Source organism: Macaca fascicularis, chromosome 4, assembly GCF_037993035.2.
Source record: "Macaca fascicularis isolate 582-1 chromosome 4, T2T-MFA8v1.1".
Taxonomy (NCBI): domain Eukaryota; kingdom Metazoa; phylum Chordata; class Mammalia; order Primates; family Cercopithecidae; genus Macaca; species Macaca fascicularis.
In genome coordinates, this window is record NC_088378.1 from 47,451,027 (window position 1) to 47,473,047 (window position 22,021).

At 40.9% G+C, this 22,021-nt stretch overlaps 1 protein-coding gene across 16 annotated transcripts in view; it reads left to right on the forward strand.

Moving 5' to 3' along the window:
- The window catches only part of AIG1 (androgen induced 1), a 326,962-nt gene that overhangs the window by 195,097 nt on the left and 109,844 nt on the right, over positions 1–22,021 (forward strand). For 2 of the 16 annotated variants that reach the window (XM_065543494.2, XM_065543492.2), the window contains one exon: positions 15,930–20,091. The exons of 13 other annotated variants lie outside the window; for them this stretch is intronic. Coding sequence is in view for 1 of the 3 variants with exons in the window: in XM_065543492.2 (XP_065399564.1) it covers positions 15,930–15,971 (42 nt within the window). In the remaining 2 variants the exon portion in view is untranslated. Of the gene's footprint in view, positions 1–15,929; positions 20,092–22,021 lie in introns of those variants that run through there. One more of the 16 variants, XM_065543495.2, reaches the window with a different exon arrangement.

Sequence of the window (22,021 nt, forward strand, 5' to 3'; positions counted from 1 at the left end):
AATACACTGTCAGTAACATAGTGACGGAATCATCAGTGATTAAGCATTCCTCGACGACAATACTGGATATGCTGGCTGGGTTTTAAGTCCTTTCATGTTGTGGGAAAGAAAGAAGCTTGGGTTACTGAAGTGAATATGAACCTATTAGGGGGATGCATGGACATGAAACCAGCCAGGCACCTCACAGCCAGGCCTTGTGGAGACGTGAACATTGTTCATTGTCATGGCCAGGACAGGACAGTAGTTCCTTTCATCTAACATTAGACCTGGAAACGGAATAGCAATTCTGATAGCCTCCCCAGTTCAACACTTAGCTCTCCCATCTCTGCTCCTTTCTCTTCCAGAATGGACTTCCTACTGCACTACCAGTACATGGTTTCTCCACTGTTACAGACAACCCCTCCCCTGCATAGTTTGTGTTACTCAGAACCTCTACTATCTCCTGGCTTCTGTCTACTTCCTTCTTGTGTCTTTTGCTTCAACCCCCCTATGTTTGCTGATGCCCTATGTGTGTTTCATATGTAAAGTCTCTAAACGAAAGAATGTTATTTGGGTCACCAGTCATAATTCCATATTATGCACCTCCATTGGGCATGCAGTGATTCAAACAGGTCACCCTAGGGGCCACTGCCTGCCTACAGAAGGCTGTCTTTGGATCAAGTCCTGGCTCTTTGTCCAGCTGGCTTTGACCAGGAAAGTGGAATACTGAGATGTACAGCCATGGCAAGCCATGCATAAGAAATCTAGAAAAAGGAAACTGCATGTGTGGCAGGCATCATGGGGCCTCTAAGTGTGGTGGCCTGTCTGGAGCAAGGCAGACCACATCGGCACTCCTGCTGGTTGAGCCCAGGCATGGTCCCCTGTCTTGGCCCAGCAGGTGCATGGGCCCTAAGGCTCAATCGCTATTCTCCATGATTGTGATCACCTGTGTCTTTTTTCCTTCTCAAGGCTGGCCCTGGAATAGGAAGCAGCTCTTTATGTTATTCCACACCTTTCTTCTTTGGAATCTCCTGAAAGAATTACATGATTTTTACGTTTTAAATGTTTTCATGCCAATTACTCTGATCTGAGCGTGGGATAACTAAAATGACAATGGGCAAGTTATAAATCTCAAAGGATTTCCCATGAGTAGTTTATATTGAAATCTAAACATTTTTAATAAAAAATATATCCACATGTAAATCTCCAGAACCTATAAATATAACCTATTATGGCAAAAGAGTGATTATTCACATATGTGGCAAAAAGATACAGTTAAGTTCAGGATTTTGAGAGGAGTTTATTCTGGATTACCTGGGTGGGCCCCAAATGCCATCATCACAGGTGTCTTTGTATGAGAAAGGCAGAGAGAAGTTAGACACACATTGAGCAGGGGCAGAGGCAGGATGACCACAGAGACAGAGATTGGAGTGACGTGGTTACAGGCCAAGGACTTCCAGCAGCCTCTAGATCAAGCTTGTCCAACCCACAGCCCATGGGCCACGTGCAGCCCAGGACAGCTTTGAATGCACCCCAACACAAATTTGTATGCTTTCTTAAAATATCATGAGAGGTTTTTTTTTTTGCAATTTATTTTTTTCTCATCAGCAATCGTTAGTGTATTTTATGTGTGGCCTAAGACAATCCTTTTTCCAGTGTGGCCCAGGGAAGACAAAAGATTAGACACCTCTGCTCTAGATGCTGGAAGAGGCAAGCAAGAATTCTCCCCCTGGAGACTTCGGAGGGACTGCAGCCCTGCCAACACCTTAATTTCATGTTTTTATCTTCCAGAACTGTGACAGAATACATTGATTGTTGTTGTTGTTGTTGTTGTTTTTGAGATGGAGTCTTGCTCTGTCACCCAGGCTAGAATGCAATGGTGAAATCTTGGCTCACGGCAACCTCTGCCTCCTGGGTTCAAGCAATTCTTTTGCCTCAGCCTCCTGAGTAGCTGAGATTACAGGCATGTGCCACCATGCCCAGCTAATTTTGTATTTTTAGTAGAGATGGGGTTTCTCCATGTTGGCCAGGCTGGTCTCGAACTCCCGACCTCATGTGGTCTGCCTGCCTCAGCCTCCCAAAGTGCTGGGATTACAGGAGTGAGCCACCGCGCCCAGCCGATAGTTGTTTTAAATGACCCAAGCTGCGGTCATCTTTAGAACAGCCCTAAGAAATTAATTCACATACTTACTTAACTGACCCATAGAAGTCTCCAGAGCTCTTATCTTGAGAACAAGCGCACCTGACACTGTTTGCAAACTAGATTGAACTCTTCAAATTTTGGCCTGGGGTAGAGTAGGGGTAACACCATGGCTGAGCCTTCTGAGATCACTGGGCTGTAAGCTCTGTGAGAACAGCACTGTGCTGCCTATTATAGGTGCTTACTACCTATTTGCTGAATGAATAAATGCATTCACTGGCCTGCTGTTTTTTTCGGGTTCTGTGTACCTAGATTCCTCTGGCCCCAAATGGCACTGCACTTTCAAGCTACAACTTTTCTGGCCATTTTTGAGTCCCATCCTGGTTCTTGACCTTTTATCATTCTTTTCACTGTTCTTCCTCCCACCATCTACATCTACACACTGGATAAGAAAGGCAATCTGCCTTCCCTTTTGTTTGCTTTAAATGAAGCAAACTATTGTTTCCCAGATAAATCCCATTACATCTCCTCTCCATTGATATGCTCCATTTCTTCATCTCCAAAGCTTTGTCAAACTCCATCCCCCAGATAGTAATTCTTCCTTTCAGAATTTTCATGCCGCTTTGCCCCTTTTTGTATCACTTATTTGTCTCTTGGAAAGCAGATATTTATGTGAGTACCATCCATTCTGCCAGACTTGAGGGTGGTCTTACCACTGGGTCTCTTGTCTTTTTTGTTTTGTTTCGTTTTGTTTTTATTTTGAGACAGCGTTTCACTCATGTTGCCCAGGCTAGAGTGCAATAGCGCGATCTCGGCTCACTGCAACCTCCACCTCCTGGGTTCAAGTGATTCTCCCGCCTCAATCTCCTGAATAGCTGGGATTACAGGTGTGTGCCACCACACCCAGCTAATTGTTTGTATTTTTAGTAGATATGGGGTTTCACCATGTTGGCCAGGCTGGTCTCAAACTCCTGACCTCAGGTGATCCACCCGCCTTGGCCTCCCAAAGTACTGGGATTACAGACGTGAGGGTCCAAGTTTCTCTTAATGCACGGTACAGGAACAGCAAGCAGCATAGGAATCCAAAATACTGGGTAATTGAATAAATGGAAAATGAGGATATGGGGTAGGCCAAGAGTGGGGAAATTTTTCACAAATTCCTTAATGTGCTAAGAAGTTAAGAAGGTACGTAAAATTCCTCTGAAACAACATTAGGGGCCCTGTTGAGCTGGTTGTGGGCTAACCCAAACATGTATGAGTAAGGTCAGAATGGTTAGATGATCTATATTTGGTTAGATCGTTTTCTGTTTTGCTCCATAACAAATCACCACAAATTTAGCAGCTAAAACAACACACGTTTATCATTTCACAATTTCTGTAGATAGGGATTTCAGACAGGCCTAGCTAGGTCTTCTGTTTTAGAGCCTTTCAAAGTACAATCAAAGTACCAGCCAGGATTGGCATTTTATCTGAGGGATTGAACGGGGAAAGATCTGCTTCCAAGTGCACATGGCTGTTGGCAGGTTTCAGCTCTTCAAAGGCTGTTGGATCGAGGGCCTCAGTTTCTAGCTGGCTTTTGGCCAGAGGATGCCCCTTCAGTTCTTGCTATGTGGGCCTCCCCACATGGCTGTTTGCTTCATCAAAGCCAAGGGAGGACACTTGCTAGCAAAACAGAAGCTACAATCTTATCTAGCCTAAATGTAGAAGTGACATCCTGTCCCTTTTACCATGTTCTGTAGGTTAGAAGCAAGTTGTTAGGCCAGCCCACATCCGAGGGCATGAATACCGAGTACTTGGAATCATTGGAAAGTGTCTTAGAATCTGTCTGTCACACCTGGTAACAACCATAGGCATTTCCTAAGTATTGAATGGATCGTGTTCTAAAAATTTCCTGCTCAGTTGGAACTAAGAACTCAGTGTGATTTTCTTTATACAAACAATGAAGTTAGGTTTCTGACCTTACCACCTAGGTAAGACCCATTTTACCCAAAATATATCAAATATCATGCTAACCAAATCCCTCTAACCAACATTTATTTATTCCATTGTTATTCTATGAAAAATGCTTTCCAAATTTCAAGGTGGGGTCCTGGCACAAATGTTTCAGTTAATTGGTCTTCAGCATAGCCATGCAGGGAAGTTAGGAGTTTTATACCTCCTCTATCAGTAACTCATTAACTGTCTCCCACAGTGCATATAAACAGATTATTCCTAAACAAAATATGTATCATGAGCTGATGGTCACCAAGGACGCATTTACTGTGTAGTTATATTCTATGAAGTCCTCAGTTTTTGCACTGAAAAATGTTTAAACAGGGAGAGTAAATCATTTTCAGTTTTTCAGAATGTGTAATTCAAGGAAGCATTTCAAACTGTTTTTAAATCCTTAAAACTAAACAGAAACTTCCACTCCAACAACATTTAATCCCCTATCACGAAGTTACTGGTCTTGGTTTGTTTACATTGAATCTCATGGGTTAGAAAAATGCCACCTCCTCTCCCTACAGCACAATGTGAAAGAATCTCCCTGTTAGGCTGGCAGTAGAAATTCTTTTGAATTTTTAGATTCATCAAAGACTGACCCTTCCTCTTTTTGAAGTCTTCTCTCGCTTCCTAACTATCAGGGAGTGCTTTGAACTCAGCTCCCACAGACTGTTTCCTCTTCAAAGGCTTGCTCCCTTCTGTGCAGGGAGAAAGCGCCTTTTCAAAGTGGTGGGTTCCTGCCTTTTGTGGGTCTGTTGGAGTACACAGCAATAAACAAAAATAATAATAAGTAGCAGTAGCAGTTCTTGGTAATTACCGAGAGATCTGGGGAAAATGTGGAAAGCAAAGAAAGCCACTTTGCAACATGACTTAGAGGAAAGGGTGTTAAACGTGCTTGATTCTCAGTTGTACTGAAGCTTTCTCTAACCTGCCAGAAGCAGAGAGGGGCATTCAAAGTGGTCCCTCCTCAGGTGGACATGTTGGCCCAGGTGGGCATCCTAGAGGCATCATGACAAATTTAAAACAACTTAAGTTATTTAAATGAGACTCTTCCCTGGGTACTTGAACAGTTAGATCGCACCATGAGGGAAAGTCCTGGACATTGTGAGGGTGTCTCTGCTTTGTTTTATCTGCAAACACAACCTGAAGCACGAACTTCTTTTTCTTCTTTTCCATCTTTTGTTTTGTTTTGTTTTTAGATATTGACTCGTACACTATTGAGTTGATTCTGCCCACCCCCCTCCAATTTAAGTCACTGACTTAGATAATATACAATTGTAACTCTAATGAAGTGTTTATTATTTTGTTTCCTAAGGAAGATATTGTTAGAGTTGTGATGCTGTGTGAGGCACTTAAAAATAGGCTCTTCTTGGCCAGGCACAGAGGCTCATGCTTGTAGTCCCAGCAAGCGTGGCGGCCAAGACAGGCAGATTGCTTCAGCCCAGGAGTTTGAGACCAGCCTGGGCAACATGGCAACACCCCGTCTCTACAAATAATAATAGTAGTAATAATTAGCCAGGCTTGGTGGTATGTTGTGGTGGGACTACAACAGCTGTAGTCCCAGCTACTGGGAGGCTGAGGTGGGAGGATCACCTGAGCCCCAGGAGGTCAAGGCTGCAGTGAGCCATGATCATTCTGCTGCACTCCAGCCTGGGTGACAGTGAGAACCTGTCCCAAAAGATTCTCCTCACTCTAGAAGTTTCTGATTCTGTGATCTTAGGTAAACTCTCACATAAGAACATCACCCAACATGACTGCATAGAAGAGCCCCTTACGTTGTTTTGTTATACAGAACAGTTCAGGTGTGGAACAGCAGGGGCCTGCAGTTAGCAACAACAATTGAACCACCCTCTTCTCTATATATGAAAATGGTTCTTTCAGTTATGAGGTATATTGTTCTGCTAAGGCTGCCATAACAAAAGACCACAGACTAGGTGGCTTAAACAACAGAAATTTGTTTTCCCACATATCTGGAGGCTGGAAGCCCAAGATCAAGGTGTCGGCAGGTTTGGTCTCTCCTGAGGCCTCGATTCTTGGCTAGCAGATGGTGTCTTCTCGTGTCCTCATGTGGCCTCTTCTTTTGTGCAAGCATGCCCCTGGTGTCTCTGTCTCCTATAAGGTTACCAGCCCTACTGCATTAGGGCTCCACCCTTATGACCTTGCCTAAGCTTAATTGCTTTTTTAAAGGTTCTGTCTCCAAATACAGTCACTTTGGGGGTTAATGCTTCACCATATGAATTTTGGGGAACACAATTCAGTTCATAATATGGGGTCACCCACATTATCCATGGGTGGATTGGAGGTCATAAATATTTTCTGAAAATGTGTGTATGAGAGTATGTGCCTATATAGATTTTTCTGGAGAGAGGGACCACACTGTATGGAAATTTGAGGGGATTCTAAAAGATAAGAAATATAAATTTATATTAATTTCATTATTTTTCTAGGTGTGATGTTATATACTGATCCTTTCACAAAGAGTCTTAGATCTTATAACCCTGTTGCTATGTCCTCTCTCAATTTTGAGATACTCTCTTTTGCAGAATATCTGTTTTACAAATCATTAATCTTTCAAAAAATTAAGGAGTAGTTGAAGAACATGTTTTCCTATCCTGAGTTGTCTAAAATTATGACATGGTTATTTTCATTATTATACAGTTTTGGAGTCTTCCTTTACAAATGGTGGCTTAGATGCTTGAGCAAATACATAAAGCTTTATAAATCAAATATTTGAGCTAGATAAACAGAATCCAAATTCAAAAGGAACTGAGATAAATTGTAGGACAAAAATAAATTAAAATAAACAGAAGTAAACTTCCCAATAAGTCTATATAATGTGTAGAGGAAAGCAGTGAAAACAACTGGCTGGGAAATGGACACTATGATTAAAATCTAAGGAAAATTAGGATTTCTTAAGTGGGAAAAAAAAATCAATGGTACTTTAAAAGTTCCCCCAACCCCTTGTTTTCTCTCCTTCCCTTCTAAGTCTACAGTTTTATTTAGGTCATATCATAGGCTGGTTTCTGGGGCTACAATTTTTACTGTACATTATGCTACTGACTTCTTCAACCCGAACATTGGCTGTTCATTTGCCATCAGTAAATTTTATTTTGGCAGGTTTAGACATTTTTCTTGCACAGTGATTTTCAAATGTTTCTTTAGTTATTGAAACCTAAATCCAAACAAAATCTTCCATGGACGTCGAGCAGATAAAAATGGAACTGTTATAGCTGAAATAGGGTGGAAAAGGATCTTACTGAAATAAACATATATTATCAATATGGCATTTACCTAATCCAATGTATACTTCATATCTATGATTCCCCACTTCATCGGCAGTTTGTAGCAGATTCTTGTTTTCTTTGTTCGACACTCTCCAGATCTTGACATATTAGAAGAAAAAAGAAACTTACATTCTTTTAAAAACAATCCAAATTAGCTGGAAGATACTTATTTTCTCTGACTCTTGTAAAAATGTCCGTAGGGTAAAAATGTCAGTAGGGGATGCAAAAATTAAGTCCTTTTCTTCATTTTATGACAGTGGTGAGGAGGAGGCTAGAAATCTTAAATGATATAATTGGCTTTGGAAGCATTTTTAAGCTTTAGTCTCATTTGTCCGTAAAGCATGCAGCTAGAGTCATAGAACCTACACACTTAAGATATCTTATGGCTTTCCAGTGAATGACTGTTTCTGAAAGAATCACGCCAAGGCTCCCATGTCATTTTTGCTGAAGTCACCGTGTCAATTGCAAAGGCAGCTGGCAGCTCCCACTGCCTCCGTCCATGCCCGATGGCTTTCAGGGTGCACTCCAAGATCCTGTGGTCTCATTTGTTCCTGGAGTCAAGAACACCTGAATCACTAAAATAAAATGAGGTTTGAAATGTGGTGTTTACTATTTAGAGTGATCTTAAATATTTCCAGGTAGCATAACTTTGTAAAAAAAAAAAAAAAAAAAAAAAAATCTTTATTTAGTGACCTTCTCAAAAAAATGAAGAAATCTTTAAAAATCAAATTAAATTTCTGAAATTAGTACAAATAAACACTTGTGAATCTTTAGGGTTTTCAGTGGAAATACACAGTGAATTTTTGTATGTGTATATGTGTTTGAACGGTTATAGTTAAGCATTTATATTTTTACAGAAGGCTTTATGCCTACTTTTTTTGGTTTCTTGTTTGTTTGATTTGGTTTTGGTTCTTTGTTTTGTTTTATTTTAGTTCTCACAACATTCCCAGCCCTAAATGGCTCAGCAAATAAAGTTGCCATGTTTTCTGTTATTTGTCTCAGGTCATGCAGAGGGTTTTAGCCGGGTGTTTTTAATCTGCTCTTTTAACCTTTGGGTCTTGGGTCATCCGTCAAGTTCTGGGTGCTATGCTAAGGGCCCTGGAGACAGAAATATAAGTCATGAGTTCTAATTCTCACTTTTTTCAATACTATATGTGGAAGATGGAGACAGTTCTAAAAGTATGCATTTGAGTGAGAGGCTGAGACCGCCCTAAAGTTTGTCATTTCCTGCCACTCTCAGGCTCAGCATATCCCTGCACAGTGGCCGGTTGTTTTTTCTAACTGGGATTTCAAAAGTTAAAGAGGAGGAAGGGAAGGGAACAGAAACGAATAACTACTGAATACCTGTTATAAGTCAACCTGATGCCCAGAGTCCTCCAGTTGAATCCATGCTATCAATAGTATTTTAATCTAGATATCCTTAGTGATAAAGGCCGGACGTTTCTCACTAGAATTAACCATTTCTATAAAATGCTAAAGAAGGGCAGTCCCCAGTTTCCTCATCTGTAAAATGAAGACAAAAGCCTTCCACCCTGTTTCATCTGTCACTAAATGGGAGACTATTGATTGTGGCTGAACAAATTCAAAGGAGCTCGTGTTCATTCAGCCTCTTCATGAATTTTGTGAACAACCACCAGCATATTATGATTCAAATCATCAATAGAATTGTTTGTACTGATTCAGCAGTGCTGATTATATGTGATCCCAATGCAAAAATTTCTTCTTAACCACCGCTAACACTAAAGAGAGCAATATCTTCCATTCTCACCCATATCCTTTGGCAAAACTCATAAAATTTTGGTTTAAAGATTTTTCTTCTTGCAAATGCTTCTGACTGCAGCCTCTCCCAGCTAATGAAGGTATTTCATGGGCATGATTGGCAGAGAGAGAATCAAGGAGGGGTATGAAGTAGAATAGAGAAAGAAACCAAGGAAGGAACTAGCACAGTTGAGGCAGAGACATTTTGAAGAATATAAATGAAAGCTTAACCTGAAAATAATTTGAGGAACAATTGTGAAAGAGTCTTATATTCTAGACCCACCCCCTGTCAAAACTCATGTTGAAATTTGATCCCCCCTGTGTTGATGTTGGAAGATGTGGTCTAATGGGAGGTGTCTGGGTTATGGGGGTGGATCCCTCATGAATAGATGGATGACCTTGTGCAGGAATGGATTAGTTACCATGACAGCAGTCAGACTCTTTTTAACGATCTGCTATCATGGGAACCACATCCAAACCATAGCAGAGGTCAACAGAAACCTTGGCAAAACCTTTTCCAGGAGATGATGGGGGCAGAAGATAAAAGTGCAGTGGATCCTCTTAGCCCATATATCCAACCTAAACTCTTGGGACTAGAATTTAAGACTTCCTCTCTCTTCATGTGATCTCTTTGCACACATCCACTTCCACTTCTGCTTTCTGCCATGAGTGAAGGCAGCACGAGGCCCTTATCAGATGCAGCTGCCCAATTTTGGACTTTTCCAGCCACAAGAATTGTGAGCCAAATAAACCTCTTTTCTTTATAAATTACTCAGCCTTGAGTATTATATTATAGAAACACAAAACAGACTAAGACAACCTGCATTCGCCAGAACATCCATAGACATTTTTTAGTCCCAATTTTGCCTTTTCAGCAGCATTAAATGCCATACACCACTCTCTCCTTTTATTTTCTTCCCCTTGGCTTCCCTGATACTACACTTTCTGGTTTTCCTTTCATTTCTTTGGCTACTTTCTCTACTATGCATTGCAGGCACATCTCTTCTGCCATCCAGCCATTAAACATGGAGTCCTTCAAGGTTTATTCTTGGGCCCTCTTCTGGTCTTAATATATATGTATGCCTTTCTTTTAAATGAGCATATTCACAATTATAGCTGCATTTATCACCTAGCTAAGAATTCTTTTGCAAGCTCCAGACTCCCATTAAGTTGAACATCAAAAGGTTTTCTCATTTTTTGAGTGCACATAACCAAAATTGGGAATGTACCCCCAAACTTAGTTCACTGCTGGTGTTCCCTGTCCAGTTTTACCAGCCAGGAACCCAAAAGGAAGTCAGGAATGACTCTCAATGTTTCATTTGAGCAATTAGTTGGGTAGTGGATAGGGAGCACTAGGAGAGCAGTGGCAGGGCACAATAGCTGATCATGAATTTAGTTTTGGACTTACTGCCTTTGAGCTGCCTAAAAGTTTTAGTATCATCAGATTTGAATATAGTGGGAGCCAAGGGAAAAAATTCTGTAGAGTATGTGGCCAGAGCTGCATTGGAGAAGGGAGTAATGAAGACAGTGAGGGTCTTCTGCTTCTTAAAGACACCTCCCCTTATCCCATCCAACTTCTTCGGTTCAGTATATATTGTTGTGTTTGGTGTTTATTAAATAATTGAAATTTGAATGTATTCGCTGCTTTCCTTTGGAAACCAGTAAATTTTATTCATTCATTTTTTTCAATTATCCATGATAATAGATTCCCTGCCGGGTCCAGTTAGGTCCAAGATAACTCAAAAACTTTGGGGTGCTGTGGTCACAAGAAAGAATCAGGAAAAGACTACAGCTGGAACAATAAAATGATAACATAAACATTGACTGAGCACTTACTTTGTGTCAGGTACTATAGTGACTGCTTTACATGCATTGCCTGGTTTACTCCAGCACCACATCATTAGGTCGTTATTCCTTTTTAAGCCCATTTTACAGCTGTGTGAATTGAGGCTTAAATAAGTTAAATGTCTTCCCCAAGGTCGCAAAGCTAGAATTCCAACGCAGGTGTAACTTCAGTAACCACTGGGCTTCCCATCCCACAACTGCAAAAACCTGCAATTCATTTAACAGTATATTTTGCTTAAAGAAGCCCTAATTCCCCTTCACCTCCCCCCACCATCCCTTTAACGAACAAAAAGAATGTCTTTCTCTTTGGTTTCAGCTCTTTAGCTGGTAGGAAGAGAAAGAGAAATTAAAAGAAAGGAGACTCCCAGAGTTTCAAACCCACAAGCAACAGCCTGGAGATGACTTGAGTCATCTTCCACAAACATCAGATGTTGCAGAGGAATGGCGAAGGAAGAAGGAAAGCATGAGTAGCTCTTTTTTTTTTTCCTTTTGAGACAGTCTCCCTCTGTCACCCAGACTGGAGTGTACGATCTCAGCTCACCGCAATCTCCACCTCCCCGGGTTGAAGCGATTCTCCTGTCTCAGCCTCTCAACTAGCTGGCATTCCAGGCATGCACCACCATGCACGGGTAATTTTTGTATTTTTAGTAGAGACGAGGTTACAGCATGTTGGTCAAGCTGGTCTCAAACTCCTGACCCCAGGTGATCCACCCACCTCGGCCTCTCAAAGTGCTGGTATTACAGATGTGAGCCAACGTGCCTGGCCACAGGTAGCTCTTTGGTGTTGGCATTTTCCAGCCCCTGCAAGGCTGAATTTGGGGGAGGTGTATGGATACTGGTGGCCTTGGCCTAAGCAGGCAAAAGCTTCACCCTGAAAAGTAGCTTTGATTAAATGTCAGAATTTATGTGCCAAAAAATCTATTAAAAAGCATATATAGGCCAGGCACGGTGGCTCACACCTGTAATCCCAGCACTTTGGGAGGCCGAGGTGGGTGGATCACGAGGTCAGGAGATCGAGACCATCCTGGCTAACACGGTGAAACCCCCGTCTCTACTAAAAATACAAAAAAAATTAACCGGGCGTGGTGGCGGGCGCTTGTGGTCCCAGCTACTCTGGAGGCTGAGGCAGTAGAACGGCGTGAACCCGGGAGGCTGAGCTTGCAGTGAGCCGAGATTGCGCCACTGCACTCCAGCCTGGGTGACAGAGCAAGACTCCATCTCAAAAAAAAAAAAAAAAAAAAAAAATCATATATAAATTATGACCCTTACCTTTCCTCTATGCAATTTTTTTAAATGTTTGAGTCTAAAGCTTTTCACCACACCTAGAGAAATTGAATCAACACCAGCCTACCCTCCACCAATGGGTTAAGTTCATAAAGATGGAAAATTAGAGTTACCTCATAGTTACCATTGCTTCACAAGACAAAAAAAAAAGGCTCTAGTTAAAGATATTCTAAACAAACAACTCTAGCTTTGTAGTGATTTAGGGAACTTCTTGATGTCTTTTTCCTCACTGATTTTGGTGCATTAAATTTAAGTTGGCTGATAATCCTTGCACCCTTGAAAAAGCAAATGGTTAGTTTACAGCAATTTCTCTTAATGATTATCTTTCAGAAAACGTTTGAGTTATGAGAGAGAGTATCTAACGTATCCTTTGCTGTTAATAAATAGAATTGGAAGACATATTCAAGGTGCTGCTGCAAAGACGCTTTCAGCATTGCTGCAGCTCAGTCCATGGATGTTCAGTGAAATAAATAACAGAAAGCAGTCTAAGAATTTGCAAGAGGAAGTGTTTTTATATTGCTTAGCAAAATCATCTCTATATTAAAACCACTTGTAAATTTAAACTGTGCCAGGGGAGGGAAGGTAAATGGGCTTACATAATCCAAGTAGCATAGGAAATATTAAATACTTCATGTTGTTAAAACAGGGTGACATCATTTCCACGGTACTTTTTTCTCCAGAAAATTGAAGGCTCCATCCGCAAGTAAGAAGTAGGAAAAATTATTTTCTGTGGGAGAAACTCTAACATACAGCTCTGCCTTACGTTGATTGTGCAGCTGGAAAACGAGAACTCCCCTATATTATTTCACTTTTTCAAGCTGCAAAGCAAATAGGGGAACAGAGGCAAAGAAACTAAGAAAATTCTGAGAAGCCATGCTCTTCAAATGATGGAAGGTGCTGCCAAGAATCACATCAACTTACTACTTGATAAATACAGGTTTAAGAAATAGGGATTCTTACAGATTCCTACAATAGTGAAAGGAGTTTTACGCAGGATAAGAAAAAGGTAGAGGGAGGCAATATGCATCAAAACAGAACTAAAAATTGAAGACTCATTAGAAAAAAATTAAGGTTTACAGTCTAGCAAGGGAAGATATTAAAAAGACTTATGTTATCTAGTAGAGTTTCCCAAAGGGCCAATCTACGGATAGAAAATCATTAGGGGGACCACAGATGAATCATGCATTTTACACTTTCTGCCAAAACAATGGTCAGTTTTTCAAAAGTTCTCATATGCGTTGTTATTGCAATGCTTTCTAATTTTCTCCCCTTTACATTCCTCCTCAAATAAATCTGCATAGCCAGCCTGAAATATTATTCATAAAATTAACACCACAGATGAGTGGATTGACAGGAGAGAGCCACAAGTAGTATTTGTTAGGGCACTGATGTCACAGAGGACTGACTTGAAAGCTTGAAACGACTCTTTTGGTCATGATTATGTATAAGGAAGATCAGATTAGTACATCACCTTTACTCCCCCCAGTTGTCTTTGACTTTTCTGCATTGTAAATTCATATGGCCTTTCCCCGGTGTTGCTTATGGTGACCAAGCATTTTTAAATGGTTCCCTAGCAAAGCAAAAGTCATCAATATTCAGCAATACCACTTTTATTTGATAGCTTCCCCTCTTTGTTTTCTATATCCTGGTCCTTTGTTCGTTCTCTTTCTTTCTTTCTTTCTTTCTTTCTTTCTTTCTTTCTTTCTTTCTTTCTTTCTTTCTTTCTTTCTTTCTTTCTCTTTCTTTCTTTCTTTCTTTCTTTCTTTCTCTTTCTTTCTTTCTTTCTTTCTTTCTCTTTCTTTCCTTCTTTCTGTCTTTCTTATAACTTACTTAAGCTTCTACTTCCTTCTCACTCTTATTTCTGATGTCGGGAACATGCCCATTTGCCCTTTCTCCTGCTCATCTGCTCAGCTTATTGTGAGCCCTGCCCTGGTTCTTCATATTTCTGTGTTTTCTTGGAAACACTTTATTCAAATACTTTCCTGTACATACACATTTTCTTTAATGTATGCTTTAAAAAATTTTTATGAATGTGACTTTAATAACAAGGTAATACACACAAATTAAAGAACATTCTAAAAAATGTAAAAATGTAGAAACAAGAAAGATCACTCATGGTTCTTCAGACAAAGGAATCTGTGTTAACATTATGATATGCTCTTTTTAGATTTTTCCATGTAATATTTATGAAACTAAATATGATAATATAAATGTTTTGATGTTCATTTAAGGTCTAAATATGATATATAAGTATTTTAGATGTTTTTAATGGTTGTGTAATATTCCACTGAGTGGATATATCTTAGTTGACAAACCATTCCCTGATAGTAGATTATTAAGATTATTTTAAATTATTTTGCTACTGTAAGTAGGGTTAGGGAAAATATCTTTGTTTACCAAGCTGAAGGAGAATGTGTTTTATCTTGTGTTTATTTGTTTTATTTAGGCTGGTTATTATTTCTTTAGCACAGATTCCCAGAAATCGAACTATAGTCCTTGTTAGTGGGGACAGTTTGCTTCCACAACAGTGGTTGAGTTATATTTTCTGTCCAGTATTCATGAGAGGTGCTTTTCACTGTATTCTTGCAACATGACAGATTCTTATTTTATAAGAAAAGTTTGCTAATTTAGTATGTGTAAATGGTTTTTAACTTGATTATACCTGTTTATTTTATTAGTATGAGTGCATATATGCCTGGGTATTTATTATTGGCCTTTATTCATTGATTTTTTTCACCCTTTTTACCTTTACTTTATCTTGTGCCCACACTGTGGATTTCCAGTGCTTATCCTTATTCACTCCTGCTCACTTTTCCTCCCCTCAAAGTTACTTTTGCATTCTCTTTTGTCTGGTGTCCAGTAACTTGTGGGGCAGTGGGACCCAAATTGCATTTTAAGATCTTTTTTATGAGATGTTCTCAGCAGGCATCTTCAAGGCCCCAAGTTCTCTTTTTGTCCCCCACTGTGAAAAACTGATTGGCATCTGGTGATGGGCAAGGCACGGGTGCCTGGCGCTCGCAGGAAGCCCCGTAGGAGGTGCCCAGAGCCATGGTGGATGAAGTGTGGCCAAGCCAGCACAAGGTGGAGGACCAGATGTCACCCGATTATGTTCCATTGAAATTCAAACAAAGCCCCAGATTCAGGATCATTTCCTTGAGACTCCCCAGTTGGAAACTGGCACCGAACCAGAATCTTACAACAGCTGGTCTCCCCATGCTAGGATTTATGTGTCTTACCGAAAACTTTACCTGCATGTTATTGATTGGTTTCTGTAAAGCAATTAAACAATATTTTGAAGACCCAAAGCATACTGCTCTCTGCTGAAAATAAAAAGACCATATATCACTGAACACGCCAGCAAGTCTTATTACAGGCTTGGGAACTCTGAGAAGAATGCGTTTTCCTTGAGGCTGTGTACTGATATTTGCAGCTTCGCAATGACAACACTCCACTCTTGTTAGGAGACCAAGCCCGCCCTTTGGAAATAAATTATATTATAAAATAAGCTTTCAAGGGGTACCAGCAGATGAGAAATCATGCTTATGTTTCTCGTCATCTAGTTTGTGTTGAGAAATCGGAGAGTCTTTCCAAAATCTCATTACTTGTTATCGTCCAGGTCATTTGCATTTATGCCCTTCTCCTTTCCTCCTGCAAAGGAAGATGAACTACAAGCTTGGCAGTTTCATTGTTCTGAATAGCGAGAAGGGAAAACCGACAAACAAAAGCCACTCCATTCTGCCCCACCTCCAAAGATACTGAAGTTGGTTGTGCTGAGCTGCAGGGGAAGATTGTAATTTTAAAATAAAAACTAGCATTTCTTTGTTAAATAATCGTCATGGAAGCGTTTATATTCTGATAATATTTGGCTAAATATGTATTCCTGATGTGAATCCAGGAACTCTGTTTTATGCATTGCCTTGATCCCTGGCTGCTGCTGCTATCTCAGTCACCTGATAAGGTCTCAGTCTTTCTCTCCTTCTCTTCCTTCCTCCCCCCTCTCTCTGCCCCTCTAGCTGCCTGGCGGTCCTCAACTCAGATTCTCAGACCTCACAGTGAGATTTTGGAGCTAACCCGCTCCATTAGAAACAAACAAAATAAATTGTTTCCATTCCCCAAAGGAATGTGCTAAAGCCTTTTTCCTCTTTAACATGGATGCAATTTAAGTTTGGCAAGAGCTGAACACCATATACCTCACTAGGAGGAGAAAGATTTCTGAGAGAGACCCTGATAGAAAGAACTAAACACCCCCTCATCCTTCCTGTGGACTTAAAGTGACAAAAAGTAACCTGGTAATGCCTTTGGTATCCACAGTGTTCTGCAAAATCCTCACTCATTCCCTCATTCCATAAACATGTATTAAGCACCTACTAACTGGAAACGCTGTGTGCACATTCCTTCCCAGCTGTTCCTTCAAGGTGCATTTCATTTGCCCAGTCTCTAGCCCCTACCATGCCACAGGCATTCAAATGTCATTCAGTGGCATTTCTTTTCGTTACTCTTGATTTAGAATCCTGCTTATCTGTAGTGTGTCACAGGTGATGATTTGGAGGGCAGTAAGAATAATATGGCCCAGAAGCTGGGCACGGTGGCTCACATCTGTAATCCCAGCACTTTGGGAGGCCGAGGCAGGTGGATTACAAGATCAGGAGTTCAAGACCAGCCTGGCCAACATGGTGAAACCCCATCTCTACTAAAATACAAAAATTAGCCGAGTGTGGTGGCAAGTACCTGTAATCCCAGCTACTTGGGAGGCTGAGGCAGGAGAACCTGGGAGGCAGAGATTGCAGTGAGCCGAGATCATGCCATTGCACTCCAGCCTGGACAATAGAGTGAGACTCTGTCTCAAAAAATAATAAAAATAATAATATGGCCCATTCATTGCAGGTGTTAAATGGAAATTGCCTGAGATCAGCTGTCAAGAATTAATCAGGGATACTTACTGTATTATGTCCTTGAAACTAAGAGGGTAGACCCTAAGTGTTAACACACACACACACACACACATAACTATGTGAGGTGTTGGATATATTAATTAACTTGATTGTGGTAATCATTTAACAATGTATCCATATATCAGAACCCCAAGTTGTACACTTTAAATATATACAATTTCTGTTTGTCAATTATAACCCAGTAAAACTAAAAAAAAAAAAAAAAAAAGGTCAGGAAGGGCTGGGCATGGTGACTCACACCTACAATCCCAGTGCTTTGGGAGGCCAAGGCAAGAGGATCACTTGAGGGCAGGAGTTTGAGATCAGCTTGGGCAACATGATGAGACCTCATCTCTACAAAAAATAAAAAATAAATCAGCTGGGCATGGTGGAACACACTTGTAGTTTAGCCCTACACAGGAGGCTGAAGTGGAAGGATTGCTTAAGACCAGGATTTCAAGGCTGCTGTGAGCTATGATCACACCATGGCACTCCATTCTGGGTAAGAATTCATTAAGGACAATAATATGATCTAGAGCCAATTTAAGCAGAGCCAATGGAAGGACCTGACCTCAAAGAATATGCACATGAATCAGAAAAGAGACGCAGTCCTGCTTCTCTCTCTTTCTTTTCCTTTTCCTAATCCTCATCTCTGTTTGTAAAACATCTCCTGCTCAAGGACTTGAAGGATTTAAACATTTTTTGTTCAAATTCTGGAAGCCATGGTGCTTCCCCCAGACTGAGGTGATTGCCAGTGAGGATCAGAACCCAGGTGAGTTGAGGCCAGAGGAAAGGGTCCTCTGAAGCCGTGTTGGAGAAGGGTTTGTTGGACTTCCCTTTATTACAAGAACACCTGATATTCTTCATGCATCCTAGCTTTTCCTAGTCATTCTTCATTCCTTGATCATATTCACCCACTTACCAAAACACTTACTGAATTGATTTTTACTTTTAGTGTGTTCTACTTTCATAATCCATAAGCTGTCTGTCCTCGTATAGCACAGCACACAGCTATTTTTATCATCCTCAACTCACTCAATTCCTAGCCCCAGTAATCCAGGAACTGGCCATTATATCTAGTTCATGCAACCCAAAAAGTTGCACATTCTGTACCTTTTGAACAGTCTTTCTCCCATCTTTTTCCCCTTCATCCTTTCTGATTCTTGAAACTGAAAAGATTCTCAAGGCTCCAACTTAGCCCTGCCCTCATCTTGATTCCTTCTTCAGTGACTACCAGATATCATAGACTTATGACTATCGAAGCAAGAAGAATACGGAGTCAGGGAGATATATTGGCTGGAGCAAGGGTTGAACGTGAAGACAAAAGCTGATGAGCAGTTTTTGAAGGTCCAGTCTCTGTTCATGAGGGAGGCTCCTGGTGAAGAGATAGAAATGCCACTCATCACTGTGTACACTGGGGACTTTTCCGTTTACCTGAGATAGTCACAGAATGGAAACCTGACTCCTCGGGGTCAACCAAATTTGGTACAGGGAAGGATCTGCAACTGTGTTTAAGCTTTAAAAATGTGCCTCTACCCAGAATTAGGCTGCAGAGGCTGATGAAAATGTCAGGTTTCTTTGATTTGGCTGAACTCTGTGAGCACAATGTTGTAATATTGTTGATCTCATGCTGATCTGAAGCTGGCCAAAATATATATCCATGATTAATTATAACAGAAATAGGGAGGGTTATGACTTGATATACACAGTTTGGGAAATAAAGCCATTTAAAATATTGGTCTGTGTGTGAAAATGACAAAACATAGGGCCATAAGGAGGAATAAAACCAAAGATTAGTTGTGTGATCTACATGTGGAGCTCAGAGCATGTTTCTTCCTCCGGCTCCCTTCCCTGGTGCTCTGCCTCACGAGGGAATAAGCACTTGATACTGTCTGTACGAATGGCATTGTTCCCTGAGCCTCAAGTCTACAGGAACCACAGCTAGATGGTCTAACATGTGCCTTATTCAGCTGAATAAGGTGTTGAATAGCTACAAATTGATAACAAGTTTTAAAGAGCATCAAGTGCCAACTATGCCCTGGCTAGTAAGAAAGCCAGTTATATGTCAAGGAGGCTTATTAGCTGTGCATGACCATATATAAAATTATAGGGGCTGACTTTATAGCACCCAAATTAAGTGGTGGTAAGGAATTTAATCATGTACTGACCAATTTCTTGTTTCATAAGAGCACTAAGTCCCCATAAATGCCGATGTCGGCAAATTCATAACCCTGCAGTGCAATTGTGGATTGTCAGAATCTGTTCATTGTAGATATTCCACCTATGGATTTTAAAATCAGAGGTTCAGACTAGCTGTATTATTTGGTGTGGTGTTAACCATGTTTGGTGGATGCCGGGATGTGCCACACAGGTCCCTTTTGGGGATCGGACTTACTTCCCCAGCAGGTGGGAGTGCCCTCAGTTTCAGCCCTCTGCTCTAAGCTGTCTCCAGAACTGCCCTCATGTGAAGACAGCAGCCTTACTAAGTTCAGACCACCTTCCTTGTGACAGCCCTCATCCCATAACTGGTCCATGCTGGGCTTTAAAGACCTGACCCACTTCCTCTGTTAGGGGCAACTCTGAAAGGCAGGGCCTTCACAACTTTGCAGCTCCTAGTAGGGTGGGCTCAGGCCCTTGTTCAGACTGCATCACAAGGCCACACCTTCCTTGCCTAGATCATACTTTCTTATTTTCCCTGGACAGGTGTTGGTCCTAGAACACTTCCCTAATAAACTTCTGCATGCTGATTTCCATCTCAGAATCTGCCACACAGGGAACCTGACCAGCAACAGTATGACAATCTGGATGACTTGAGTCAGAAGGTGATAAGTTAGAAATAAAGCACTGAAATTTAAAGGGCAAGCATGAGAATGACTCAAATGAAAAAGACAATATCAAGTGTTGACAAGGATACAGAATAAGTGGAACTCTCATACACTGCTGAAGGGAGGGTAAATTGGTACAATAACTTTGGAAAACTCTTTGACACTGTCTGTTAAAGCTGAATATCAGTGATCATGTCCTATGAGCTAGCAGTTTCTCTCCTCAGTATATATGCCTAAGAAAAATGCAAACATGACCACCAAAAGAAGAATGCACACGAATGGGCATAGCAGCACTCTTCCCAAATGCACCAAACTGGAGAGAACCATAGTGTCATCAATAACAGAATGAATAAATACATCATATTGTATTCACACAACGGAGTACTATGCAGCAATGAGAAGGAAAACTGCAGCTCCACAAGGCAATACAGATGAATATCACAAATGTAATATTGAGCAAAAGCAGTCAGACACAAAAGAAAACATAACATATGATTCCATTTATACAAATGTAAACATCGGCAAAACTGATTTATGGTATTTGAAGTCAGAATGGTGGTTGCCTTTGTGGAGATTCATTGTGACAAGAAGAAGTGTGAAGAGGACATTCTGGGAGGCTTGCAAAGCTGTTTTTGATCCAAGTGCTGGTTACTGGAGTGAGTTCACTTTAGGAACATTCGTTGATTTTTCCGGACACTCACTTTGTGCACTTCTCTGGGATATGGTATAGTATTTAAACTCAGAGTTTATATAGTGAAGGAAGGAAAAGGAAGGGCAGATGTAAACCCTGGATACAAAAATGTGTCATCAAGGATATAGACAAAAATTCCCAAGATTCAAACAGGACTCCTACTGTCCAGTACTGCAGAGTCCTACAGATGACGAGCCAGAGGTCGAGAAGGGCTCCGATTGACTCAAAGTTACATAGCCAGCTAATGGTGAAAGACTTCCTGGCCCCATCCTTTCCCCCTCTTCCCACACTTAGCAGAGCCGGTGTGGTCACTAGAGTCTCCATTCATCTGAGCTCAACCTTGATCACAGAATCTTCCAGGCAGCCTAAGCAAGATTTGGAATGTACAGGGAAATATAACATGAGCAAAGACCTGCAAAGGGCATAGGAATTTGATGTAACAGAAATGTTATCCATTTCTTAGAGGACTTTCTCCGCCTATTACCTACTGCCTTCCCACCCACACTTCTGTAACTATCCCCATTGCTTTGTGTTGAAAATGTGTCATTTTCTTTTTGCAAAGCCAAAGACTATGGAGAAAAGGTTTTGAACTGTGAGCTAAATTGCCTTTTTCTCCATTGGCTTTTTCCTTTAATCTTTGGGAGAACTCTAGACTATACTGGGCTTTAAAGGCCCCTTTTGACAGCATTACCTTATGTCATGGAATCATTGTGAAAAAGAGCTAAGTTATAAATACTTTATATGTGTTTAAATAAAATAGCATTTATCTAAGAGCTTTAATTTCATTTAATAGGTGATAGAGATGACCTTGAAGATTAAAGCTGAAATATTCTTCATTCTTTAAGTGTGTTAATATGTGTGTGTGCACATTTGTGTGTGTGCACATGGGTGTGTGTGCTTGTGTGTGCATGAATGAGTGTATGTGTTTGCATGTGTGCAAATGCATGAATCTGTACTAGTATATTTGCATGTGTGTATGCATGGGTGTGTGTTTGTGTATACTGGCATGTGTGTTCGTGTGCATGGGTGTGTGCTTGCGTATGCTGGCATGTGTGTGTGCATATGCACAGGCACATTCTCTATTAATATGATGCCATTTGCAGGGTGCTTGCCACTCTCTTGAGACTCATGGTTCTCTGCTTTCGATTACACTCAGACTAGTCCAAAACCCCTCTGAACTAATTCTAATCAACTTGGAAGCCACCACACTCAGGCATGAGGCTGTCAAATGTGAGTGTTTGCAGATGTCAGTGCAGAGATGGCAGGAATCCAGGAGGACAGATCAAGGCTTAGTCACTGAA